Here is a 12,997-nt window from a genome sequence, read left to right on the forward strand (position 1 = left end):
CTTCTTTCTCCTCTCCTGCTCCTTGGCTGGGAGTTGGCCGGTGGAGAGAGTTATCATTCCATATTAAATGGGCCAACTATTAAATTATCCTAACCCTACCATTTCCTTTTGGCAATCTGATTCATTTCTCATAAAAGCATGCTTTCATTACTCCAGTGACTATCTCAACCTTCCCCTTCACCCTCAAGTTCTTAATCCTACTCCTACTGCCAATTTCTGAAAATTATCTCATCTGCCATTTTCTGGAAACCAATCATTAAGAGCTTTGTCATCTTCTCTGTGCTAAAAATGCCTTCCTTGTCCCAGTAGATAAGCTTTTGTCCCCCTGGAGGCATAACCCCCTGGCCCAGACAAAGGACATTCCAGGTACTGAAAACTTGTGAAGAAAGGCCATGCAAGATTATCTGTGACCTCATGGAAGGCAAGAGATTAGCAATTGTAGTTCTGGTTTTCTGAAGGTCAAAGGTGATTCCCTACAATTTTAGGCTTGGTGAGCTTCTCACCATCTCAGGCAGAGTTATAGAAGGGCTGTTTTATTTGATTTAGAAAATGTTACAGCAATTATTAGGAGCCAATACAAGTTTTCTAAGTCTTATTTTGACAAGGTTGCTGAATTGGTAAATCAGGAAAATGCCATGAATCCATTTGATCTGGATTTCAAGGAAGGTGTTTTCTGACAACCCCATGAGCAAGTAGAAAAATATGGTCCGTATTAAAGTAAAATTAAGAGGATTAGTTACTGGGAGAATGTTGTCCAAAGAGTGCTGAATAATCGATTAATCTCAATTGGAAAGGATGGTTCTAGAAGTTTGCTGAAGGGACTACCCTGAGACCTTCCCCATTCAATGTTTTCCCAAATTTTTTGGATTATAATATAGGAGGAATGTTTACAAATGTGTAGACAATATTTGTAAAGGGGACTATTTTGGAGTAAATCATTAAAGCAAGAATTAACTCAGTGGACTCTAACAAGATATCTTTAAGAGGGAAAATTCATTAAACACATAATATTAAGTGAAAGAAGCAAATCATAGAAAAAAACTACAAACAAAATTCCATTTATATAAAGTTCAAAACAGGCAGAACTAAACAGTGTATTGTTTTGTTAGACAAAAGTATGGGATAAAGGCCATGAAGAAAAGCAAGGGAAAGGTTATCACAAAAGCGATGAGAGTTGGGAGGGAAGGAGTGGCCATGAAGAGGGGCGGGCACAAAGGGGGCAGGGGTGGGGGCTGTTCAATTTCTTAGCTTGGGCGATAAAACACAGGTATTTATATTATCATTCTCTTTCAAAGTGATTGTATCTTTCCGTGCACTCTTTTGGGTGTTCGTGACATGTTACAGCAAAAAGAAAAATCGATCAATCCATCCACCCATCCCCCTATCTAAAAGTCCTCTGATCCAAAATAACTCCCCAAGGTCCCAGCAGTCTAATCACTGTGATGTGTGGAAAAGACATTGTCAAAGAGTCAGGTGATCTAGGCTACATGTGGACAAGAATGGGCTCTCCCCTGCTCTGTGCAAGCCGCTGGGGTCATGGCTAGTGAATGTGAACAGTTGAGGAGCTGCTGTTTACCTGGGAGTTAGGCAAGTGGGGGTTGGGGGTGTGATCCATGTGATGTGAGGGGCCATCTTCTGTCCTCAGATGCCTGCTTTTTCTGCTAATGGGATGTTTAGGAGCAGTCTCATGTGTCAATTGACATGTGATCCAGCCTTCCAAGCCTGTTCATAGAGGAGGACTTCAACTTGGTCTGTGTAGCTCCAGAAGACAAAATGATGGGTTGAAGTCACTGTGGGACTGACTTTGACTCCATAAAGTAATTTTCTAACAACAAATGGCTTTAGAAAGTACTGAGCTTCCTGTCTCTGGATGCATTCATGCTGACACTGAAGGAGTTCTGTTACAGGACGTTGTAAAGGGCACAGAAGAGTGTGATCAGCTTAGGTGACCTTCAAGGTCCCTTCTAAACTCCATGGGCTATGTTTCTATGAAATTCCATGATTCTACAAAACCTGTGCATTAATACCCGTAAGGGAAAGCTAGAAGCTGAATCCGAAACAAATGTTTTTAAATATAAGCATTGTGTTTTGAACAGCCATTTGCTTTTCCAATCAATACATGCTATTGGTTTAGAGGGGTCAGGCACCTTCTGTCCCACATTTCTAAGATTTCAATGGCAAAGACCTTCGAGAACCCACATCTCCCCCCACCCCACCCCAACTCACCACCAAAGCATAGCTTTTCCAGATGTGCTTCAAGATTCTTGGTGCTGGAGGGATACCCAAGGTCCTGTGTTCCACCTCCCATCCAAAAGTCAGAATACAGTATGGACTCACAAGTTGGCAGCTGGAACCACAACTGGACAGAAACTGAGAACCTTGCTATTCTCTCCTGCCACCTGCTGGCCTTCCCCTCAGGTCTTGTTTCTCTAGGACACTGGTGGTATCCACCCAGGAGAGTTCATTTCCAGGAGGCCTCTGCCACCCAGAAGTCCTGGGGGAGTGGGGGAGGAGGGTTGGGGGGACCCTGACTGTAAGGGGAAACCTTGGATGACTTCCAATGTTAATGTTTGTTTATTTTTGACAGAGTGTGAGCAGGGGAGGTGCAGAGAGAGACATACACACACAGAATCCGAAGCGGGCTCCGGGCTCTCAGCACAGAGCCCAACGCGGGGCTCAAACTTACAGACCGTGAGTTCATGACCTGAGCTGAAGTCAGAGGCTCAACCGACTGAGCCACCCAGGCGCTCCCCAGGGTTTCTTAATCTAGGAAAATCGTAACTTCACAGATGACAGTGACTAGAAAAGACCTTCAAACTCATTCTAAGCCAGAGCCCTCCAGTGTAGCCCACAGATAGGTCTGGTTTGGCCCAGTGGCATTGAGTAATTTTGAGCTCGCATGTACAAATTTGACTTAAAAATCAGATTCATGATGTCATTTGCTATTTACTGGGTATTCGTGAAGTCGTAAAGCTGAGAGCAGTAAGTAGGTGAGTGAACTCACATTCCAGTTGTGAGACCCACCAATAGTGAGATTACAACAGTCACAAAAGATCCCTACCCTTGGCCTTTGTCTATCTTTCTAGTCACTGCCCTGCTTTGAGGGGAGCGACTGCTGGGGAAGAGGGGAACATCAGAGCATCTGGGGAGAGCTAGAAGGGGCGGTGACCAGTCAGACCTGAACTAGCAGGTGGGTTGAAGTTTTGAATTATATTTGTGACTACAGCTTTGACTTAAATGATCAAGTTTTTAATATCTAAAAGGATGTTGTAATTTAAAAATGGAACCGTTCCATTTTGGGAAGTTGATCAGAAAGTCCCGGAATCTGATCTATTGGTACAAGATATCATCAGAGGGTGAGCAAGAGAATCCAGAGTACTACTGAAGAAAGGCCTGGGAGAACACAGCCATTTCTTTTTTTCTGTCCTGTCAAGTTTAGCCCCTCTGGTGAATCGGTTAATAAAAACTTATTTCCCCTGTGGCGATCATTGGCCAGAGCTGAGAGGCAGCTGCCCCATTTAGAAGCTCATATGGGGTGTGTGTGGGCCCTCATTCCCATGACCTGCCTGATCCCCACAGCACTTGAATTTGCCCTGCTGTCGTCCTACTCCCCATTTTCCAGCGGGCAAAGGGGAGCCCAGAGGGAACAACTGACTTGTGCTAAGTCACATAGAAAAGGAGCTTAGTGTTCCTGAAGTCCACACTCCTAAACATAAAACCTAGGCACGGAAATGGTGTCCGGCTCCTTTTCCTTCATTTTACTGTGCAAATCCTCACCCTTCTGTGCCCTCTGCTCTTTTAAACCTAGTTAATAGAATTGAAAACATTTTATTTATTTATTTATTTACTTATTTATTGGAAAACACTTTAAACATTCTTCACTAGATCTTTTTTCCCATCCTGTGTGTCATGGGAGGAAAAAGCACTGGGCGTTGGGCAGCTAAGGTAGTAGGCGGCAAGGACATCTTGACTTGCTCGAGGCCAGTCCTGTCCCCATCACCCCCTCTCCCACCCTCAAGCACAAACTGAGATGAAAGCAAGCAGCCTTCTTCCTTTCCTTGTGTCCATTCTCCACGGAGCTCAGATTCAACTGGAACACAGGATTTCATGGAGGGACAGCCTGTCCTTTAACTCAGTGTCCAAGCAGAGGTGGTTCTGTGGGTGGGGACACCAAGGCACTCCTAATCCTCCTGTTCCTCTCCATTTCTCTCACTGCCTTCCCCTAAGCACCAGCAGCCAGGGAAGTCTGGGAAGTGGCTGCACTGTTTCTTTTGGCTTAGATGCCCCAGGAGGCAAAGGCAGAGAGAAGCCCCTCTCCCTCTCCTTGTTAGTTGAGCCACTGCTACATCCAGGCCAAGAAACAGGCAGAAATCCCCCAGCTAAAGCTGAATCCAGATGGGGAAATTCTACCTTTGATTAAAAAAACTGGTGGTTTTTACTGGTTGCCTCCAGGAAGGAGAACTGGGAACACTTGTCCCGCTGTACCCTTTTCTTCTTTTAAGTAGACTTTGTTTTTTAGAACACTTTTACATTTGCTGCACAACTGAGCAGAAGATAGAGGTTTCCCATTTATCACCTACCCCCACGCACACACACAGCCTCTCTCATTATCAACATTCCCACCAGAGGGGTACATTTGTTACCATGGACGAACATCCACTGACCCATCCTCTGGCACAGAGTCTGGTTTACCTTAGGGTTCCTTCTTGATGTACATCCATGGGTTTGGACAAATGGATATTGACATGTACCTACCATACAGGATCACACAGAGTAGCTTCATTGCCCTAAAAAGCTGTGCCCTCTGCCCTTTTATATCTAATGAATATAACTGAAAACATTTTTTTTATATTTGTTTTTTGAAAACATTGTCAACATTCTTCCCGGTTCAGAATCCCAGGAGATCCTGGGGGTGGGGGGCTCCTGCAGTGGAGTTCATTCACGGCGCTTTCATGGAAGAGTGGGCAAACTGAAGTGCGGGAGGGTTTGTGTTTCCAGCACTTTCTTTAATCCCTGACGCATGAGAGGTTGTCTGAATAGAAACGAAGGAGAAAACAAGTCCAGGTAATCAATGTATTGTTCTGTTCACCAAGGTTTTACTGTTACCAGTCTCCAATCGTTAACTAGTTTTAAACATGGTGGATAATGTTTTTCACCATGGCAGAAGAGGGACCAAGCAGGACCTCTCTTTGGGGGTGAGGGGCAGGAACATGGATGTACTGCCTTCTCCCTTCTTGTTGAAAAAGGAAACATTTTCTAACCGCATGCACCTGTAAAGGCTTCTCTGTGACCAAAATTAAGCCCTATTTGAGACCTTCTACCCCTTTGCAAAGACTTCTCCCCCACCCCCACCCCCCCCCGCCCCACATCAAACTTTTTAATAATGTCCCAGAAAAGGTCAGGGAGAAGGAAATTTCACAGTTACTACGCAGGTAGCTGTAACTTCAGCTCCTCCTGCAGCAAAGGAGGTAGAAAGACCAGGCTGACCTCAGGAAAAGTCAGGGGCAGGGTGCTAGGTGTGGCCACAAAATTTACTACCTGCTAGGAGCTCTGGAAGCACCTTGGGGGAGACTGGGAGATGACGGTGGGTGGGGGTTGCCCAGGGATGCTTTCACATCCAACATTCACACCTCTGGAGAGCAGCCTTGGGAGGTCTCATGCCCATTTGCAGATGAGGAAATGAAGCCTCTCAGAGGTGACGCGGATAGACCAGCACACATCAAAGGCAAAGAGAGCAGGGCCCGCACAGTTTCATGCAAGGTCCGGAGCAGGACTGTCAGCACGGAGGTCCCCACGGTGACTTTTGTACACTGTACGGTGGCTGGCTGAAGATGGGCTGGTTGTCATTCTCATCGATGAGGGTGATCTTCACCTTGGCATAGCCCACACGGTTGGGCAAACTTTCATTGGCAAAGAGATCAAAGTTGTGGCGGTCCGGAGTCTCAGAGTCCAGGAGGATGGCCACCCAAATGTGAATGTCTGCTTTCCCGTGGACAGAGGTCGGGGAGATGACACAGTGCTGGGAACTGTTCCCTACCAGGTACACCTCGACCATGCTGTTCAGGCCCGGGTTCCATTACTCTGTAATGGACCAGACAGCAGAGATGAAGGAACACTGGAGCTCGGAGCCCCCTCCAGAGGAAATGGAGTTCGGAGAGGTTGAGTGAGCCCTCCAAGGTTGCACAGGACATTGGAGGCAGTGAGGATAAAAGCCTTCCTCACTTCTAGGCCAGGCTGCCTTCCGGGCCGAGGGAAATGGGGTCAGGGGATCCCCCAGTTGTGGCTCCAGGGACCGGAACAGAGTACCACTGGGCACTCCAGGGCGAGTCTCAGTGAACGCCTGCAGGTGAGGCCAAGCAGGGAAGGCTGTCCCGAGAAGGGGAGTTTTGAACTGGTTTTAGGAATAAAGGGAAAATGGGTTAGACTCTTAAAACAGTTCTACTTTTGAAAGAGGTTATGTAAGCCTCACTGATAGGGAGTACATTAACTATAAAATTAAAAAGTCAGTGTTTGAAGTGATAGAACAAAGCCAAGGGCTTCACAATGGAAGAGAATTCTGGCAAGGCTGAACTGGATAAAGGGCACTGCCTCTAACACTGTTTTTCTCTTTACCTTTTTCAGTCTGTAATGTTGACCCGTTGACCCTGGATTTGGCCAAGAAGCTAAAAAGGTTCAAGAATAACAGACCAGCCTTTAAAACCTGAAAGATCCTATTCTCATAAGCATATCCCAGAAGTCTTAAGCAAATGTTAGCCTCCTCTATGCAGGGCAAACTGCTGAGGCAGAAACCAAAATACCAGCAGGAGTGCGGGCAGCGAAGGGTTCATCTAGGCAGGATGTGAAATGTCAGGCCATTTGTCTTATATTTTTACTGCAGTGGTTACAGGATGGGGTTGACATGGGAATGAAAACGCATACTGACTTGGGAGAGTTGTTTTTTTTTCCCCCCCAGCCTTAAATATTGACACCCACGCACCAGGTTTGGGAACGAGTAAAAGCTACATAAGATTTCAAGGGTGAGCCTTCATTTCCCTTGGCCTCCATTCCTTGGCCATCAACAAAAGCAGAAAATGCCAGGTCAGTGCCAATCAGTATGTGCCAACAGCAGGGAGGTTTCTTATTTCACCTGGCCATGGGGCAGAACTAGAGTCATGGGCATGAGGGTGGAAAGTTCCTCAAGTAATTGATACCATGAAATCAGGAAGACACAGTAGAGCAATCAATGTGAGGCAGAAAAACAGAGGGCAGTAGATTCTAATGATCAACCATGGTTAACACACAGTGTCAGATAAGCATTTGTGTTTTCAGTGTACCCTCGACTCTAACGGGTACGCACTCATCTCTACATTTTTTTGTATGAAAATTCTGGTTTCAACCTATCTTTCCCATATGGGTTAATTTACTCAAAAACTTAAACCTCTTGGGGCGCCTGGGTGGCTCAGTCGGTTAAGCAACCAACTTTGGCTCAGGTCTTGATCTCGCGGTTCTGGGAGTTCAAGCCCTACATTGGGCTGTGCTCAGAGCCTGGAGCCTGCTTCGTTCGGATTCTAAATTCTCTCTCTCTCTGCCCTTCCCCTACTATTCTCTCTCCCAAAAATAAACAGCAAAAAAAAGTAAAAAAAAAACCTTAAAACTCCAGAATTCTCATAGTGAAGGAGGTGAAAACCAAATGGATGTGGGTATTGCCCCGACCAGTGAGAAACAGAACTCAAATGTCTTCTAATAATCATTTAAGAATTCCAATATGCTTTTGCAGCTGGGAGAGAAACTTGAATGTTTCTGTGGCTCCCTCTACCCCCATACCTGCCTGCAAACGCACTCAGTTACAGAATAAGCACTGCCACAGAAGGGGTGCAGCTGTCAACAACGCTGGTCTGGACCACTCCACTCCTCAAGGGTATCATTCCAGCAAGTCTTCACATTTGTAGCCTTGTCCTGGTCAAAATCTCAGCAGACCCCTAGGATTTGTGGCAGGCGGGGTATCAAGTCGTGAACTTCACATACCAGAGCTCAAGTATCATGGCCCTTGAGCTCCAGGCTTTTGACTTCTCTTCCTGGAATCTCTTCCCGGATTCCTAGGCAATCTTCCCTTCACCCTAGTTTGTTCTTTTCCTCCCACTAAGAAACAAAACTGTTTGAAGGGCATCATTTCAGGCAGCCAGGAACCTCCCCGTTCCTACTGGCCTAAAATAAGCATGCAGAGCCCATCAGTGAGCCTGAGGCTTGGAGGAGCAAAGTGAAAAGTAAAATCCCCTACACACTTGGTTCTACTCAAACTATAAGCTTTTATTGAATTTTACATATCATTCATCTGGGACATGAGGACTATGCAGCTGGCATCTTCTCGTTCGTGAAATGATACAGCGCACATAAAGTCTCTTGCCCCGTGCCGGGCCCACGTGTGCCAAGCAGAGAGCTGTCACGGAGTGAAACTCGAATGTGAGTCTGCCTGGGCACTGGCAGTGGCTTCCTCATCTCTGAGCTGTCACACTCGCTGGAGTTACACGGGTCAAGGCTGACAGCTTGGAATTTAAGTTTCTCATTTTACACTTCTGATTTTATTAAGTTACAGACTGTTTCATAGTCTACTTTAACATCAGAAGGTTGCCCACCAACTTTACTGTACTCATGTTGAGTATGGGACTTGTTATTCACCAGGCTACACTTCCAACCAAACACAGAAAGAGCAGGCTTTGGCATCACAGCTTAGGAAGAACTGGAGAAGTGTTCTATTTCCCTACCCTGTGCAGTTTTCCCCATAACCTGTTCTATGAGAACAAGGGTTTCCCCTCTCAGATGCAAACGTGGAGGGAGAGCACTGGCTCCAAGCTGGAGGCTAGGGCTAAATTCTCTCCACTCCTCTGCGTCCTCGACGCCTTCCTTCCTGAGTGGGGAAACCTTGGCACTGAACAGTGAAAAGGCTCCCCCAAACCCGTGCTTCGAGACAGAGTCATAAACAATACAACAAAATAAACGTGAGCTACCGATGGGGCTCAGCTAACGCTTATTGCCTATTCTGCTAATGCCAAAGCCTTCCGTGCTTTGGGAAGTTTCCAAATACGTGTTCCGGCACAGGAACTGTGACAGAGCTCCCCTGCCAGAAGATCGTGAGCCCAGGTCAACAAAGGTGGGTAAGAAACAAATTCTTTAGCTGTAAGAGTAGGACAGAGCAGAGTTTGTGAAGTAAATTCAATAATGTGAACCTCACCCACAGGCAGGTGAGTGGGGAAATGAGACAGTTAATAAGAGAAGCCCTCAGGAGGCACGGATTTGATCAAGGGCACAGCTCATAAAAGTAACGATTGGGAATTTTCCTATAGGAAGTTTAGGAAACATGCCAATAGCAAGAAATGAGATGGCTCCAGTGCCAGAATTTTGACCTGTTGTCACTGAACCAGTGTCCTCAAGAGAAAATGTCCTTGTTGTTGTTGTTGTTGTTTTTTCCTGGGATCCTGGGTGCTGGGGAAAAGACTGCCCAACACACACAGGCAGGGAGCTAGGAATCCAACTTGGAGAATTCAGAGAGGCCTTGACGTTGTAAACCAGTGTGGGGAGAATTAGGACATGTTTGAAATTCGGACCCTAGGATCTCTCACACTGCACTCAAAATAGAGGTCTGCTTCAAAAGTCCTACCTACACCTGTTGTGACGTGGGGTACAGAGGAGTCCTTCGGAAGTGGTGGCAGGGTGAGGTGACGCAGGTGGGGCTAGAGGCAAGATGTCCCCGTTTTCGGTGTTTGCCGCAGCATGAAAGACGTGCCTCCGTACCGGGCAGGGCGGCCAGCTCACTGAAGAGGTACCGCTATCAGCTCACACTCAATCCAGAGAGGGTTTGGGGAAGGTCATGCACTTTGGCCCAGCGGGCATCTGGTGAGATGCATGTGACAGTGGGAGAGGAAGAAGATACCCCTCTAGAACCTGCCATGTTGAGTCTCAGATGGATGAGGGTATTTTTTTTTAGAGCCAGATCATCCCCCAAACCAGCTTGGGGATGGGGATAATGAGCAGATTCTAAGAATTCATGTATCAATGTCCTTCCAAATAAAAAATGATTCTTTATTATTACATTTTTAAAATCACAGAACCCCAGGGTGAATATTATTACACACACACACACACACACACACACACACACACGATCATTAATTTCTGGAGTCATTTCCCATACCCCCTCTCAAAAATCTGGCTGAGCTATGCCTCAGGGAAATTTTCCAGTTTCCAACTCCACACACCAATTTGGGATAAATAGAAACACTGAAGTCTTTTGGTTTTACCCATAGTTCCAAAGTGCTATTATAGGTAGAGTACTTGTTGGAGGAGATAATTTTTGCTGGGTTAGAATACAGTGAAGAATAAAAGAAGTTGCGTGTAGAGCTCTGGGTGTGGTTAAAATGTGAATCTGCATGCCTCCTGACCTGCAGGCTTTATTCTCTTCCCCTTTCATGGTTTTGTTTTGTCTCTTCCTACAGGGACTGCAATAAAAATAGGTCTTCTATTTGGAATCACACTGGAGAGGAGGTGGTTCAGATGAGCAGTCTTGTTACATATTAAGTTACTGGGTCTACAATTGAGAAATCTGAACTCTGGGGTTACAAATCAAAATAAATATTATTTCAAGGTAAATAAACAAATTACTTGGCTGGCTCATGAAATGCTTAATTTTTTTTCCTAAAATCATAACCGCAACACGGACTTTTGTTTTAGGCTGCATCCCAAGACAAAAATCAGGTAACCTACATATTCAAAAGGACGCAGAGCATGCCTTCCGGTTTCTCCCCTCAGTGCTGAGAAATGGCTCCAGAGCCTAGAAGTCGTCAGGCACGTGGCTTGGGTTACGTGGCGTTCAGGTAAACACTGCCACACGCCCAACCTTGATGAACACTGACTACTTCTCTAAGTATGATGGTACCTGGCGGGGGAGGCCCTTGCTCAGAGAAAGGATGCAGAAGGGAGAAGTTAGGACAAGCTGGGAGCTGAGGACAACTCCGCTAAGAGACTCAGGTGACACAATGGAACGGGAATACTGAAGCCAGCAACCTTCTGAAAATATCACCACCACCATCAAAACCCATAAGCTTTTTTTTTTCTAGTCAGGAAATCAAGGCTGAGGGGAACATTCGCATATACTGCTCACTAATACATTCTTCTTAACAGAAGTGAAGCTATTTTAAGAACATGAAAAGCTTTTCAAGACATCTGTTTTCAGGGACAGAGCACAGTAACAAATACTTTTCAGAGCTGGTTCATTCTAAAGTCTATCCCAGGAACAAGGGCAGCCAACTTTCATGAGGTACTAAGACATGTTCCGGCAAAAATATTTTCACTTTCCTAAAGTTATATGCTATTTTCAAGTCCAAATATATTATAAATATCTGATCCTTTTCTGTTGGCAAAAAAGGAAACACTTTTTTTTTTAAACTCTGAAGTTGGTAATATTTGTGTAGAATGAAGGTAGAATTTTACTCATTTTTTTATAACTCAGAACACAGATGAAATCAAAACGTCTGCAACTGTCCCTAAATTCACATCTTTAAAAGGTCCTTTCCTCCATTTACATGAATTCATCTGAATCATTGCCGTCCTGTAGGAAAGAGAAAAGGGACACTGTGAAAGCCTTCAAAATAAATAACTCCGTTTAAAAAATGTACACAATTAGTCTTAAGTAATAAGCTTCCTCATGCGTAACTGCAGCGGTCAGAAAGTAAAAAGTAAAATCACTAAATTCACTCGATTTCTCTATCTGAAAGTAGGAGTTGTTTAAAAGAGCTGGCTTCTCTAAGTTGTCAATAACATAGTGACAAGTGACCAGCGGTTTCCAAAGTATGAAGTAAGGCTCAACTGACCTCGTATAGGATGTAATAAGTGTGACGGGAAGAAAACGTGATTGCTCCTTCAACAAATACACCAAGATTTGAATCCAAACAGATCTTGCCTCAAACCTTCTGCCCATGATACTGCCAGTATGCAAACCCTTCTTTGGTCTACATTCCATTATTTTGAGCCTCAAGGTTATCACAAGATGTTTTTTGTTTTTTTTTTTTTTTTCTAAATAGGAAAAGTGATTAGGAAGCCACAGGCTAGATACCAAGTTAGTTAGCTTGCCAAGTTATTGATTAAAAACCCGACATGATGGTATGTAGTATAAAGGCGCTGATTTTATTGTGTGGCTTATACACGAGTCCTGAAGGCCAAGTACAAAAGAGTGCCAGACTCCACTTTGAGCTACCGCATGCCCTGAACACTGCTCCGGGTGCCAATGTTTACTAATAGTGTAAGTTTGGGACATTCGCTTGAAAATGTCTCAACCTGAACATATCAATTGTTGCAGCTTCTCTTTCCCATTGCTTGACACCCGAGCTGTTAGAGAAGAGGAGAGGGCTCAGGCTTACAGGTGTATATGTTTTTCACCTTCTTAATAGCTCTTATGAAAGATGGGTAAGGAAACAGGAGATATAGGCAGGAAACAATGGTCTGAAGTCTGGTTTGATCTCCGGTTTCATTCAGTAGTTTCCTCTGTGCTTTTCTTCAATTAGCACAAGGCACCCAGGCCACAGTAAAAATGTCTTAGATAACTGTACCCAGAGAAAACTCCTGTTGGTACTCTATGCCAAAACCAGAACTGTGACTGCTCTAGAGTCTGACGCTGAAATCACAGCATTACAGATGTTCAGAGAGTCACCATCTATCTCGAAGGTCAGCATTAGATCTGGAACACTGAGGAGGAAAAATGCTCTAAGATAATCTGGGTTGGTGACAATGAAAGTGTGTCACTCTCTATAAAGGCCGGGAGTCAGATCCACAGAGTTCCGGCGTGTCTGCAGATCTGTATCTGGGGATTACAGTAACTTTTAAATATATGTCTGAGACCAAGACTTTATTTGGACAATTTTTACATTTAAGATTCCCTTTAAGAGTCAATATGTTTTTCCTTCTTCTTTTTTTTTTTTTTTTTAAAGTTTATCTATTTTGAGAGAGAGCAAGCATGTGGCAAGTGTGA

At 44.9% G+C, this 12,997-nt stretch overlaps 1 protein-coding gene across 4 annotated transcripts in view; it reads right to left on the bottom strand.

Annotated features, from left to right (window-relative positions):
- Positions 1-8,265: 8,265 nt before the first annotated feature.
- The window catches only part of CCDC25 (coiled-coil domain containing 25), a 40,895-nt gene continuing 36,163 nt past the window's right edge, over positions 8,266-12,997 (bottom strand). For all 4 annotated transcript variants that reach the window (XM_003984829.6, XM_019828595.3, XM_011281542.4 and 1 more), the window contains one exon: positions 8,266-11,581. In XM_003984829.6, the coding sequence (XP_003984878.2) occupies positions 11,552-11,581 (30 nt within the window). In that variant the 3' untranslated portion in view covers positions 8,266-11,551. The remainder of the gene's footprint in view (positions 11,582-12,997) is intronic.

The sequence above is a fragment of the Felis catus genome, chromosome B1 (genome assembly GCF_018350175.1).
Source record: "Felis catus isolate Fca126 chromosome B1, F.catus_Fca126_mat1.0, whole genome shotgun sequence".
Lineage (NCBI taxonomy): Eukaryota > Metazoa > Chordata > Mammalia > Carnivora > Felidae > Felis > Felis catus.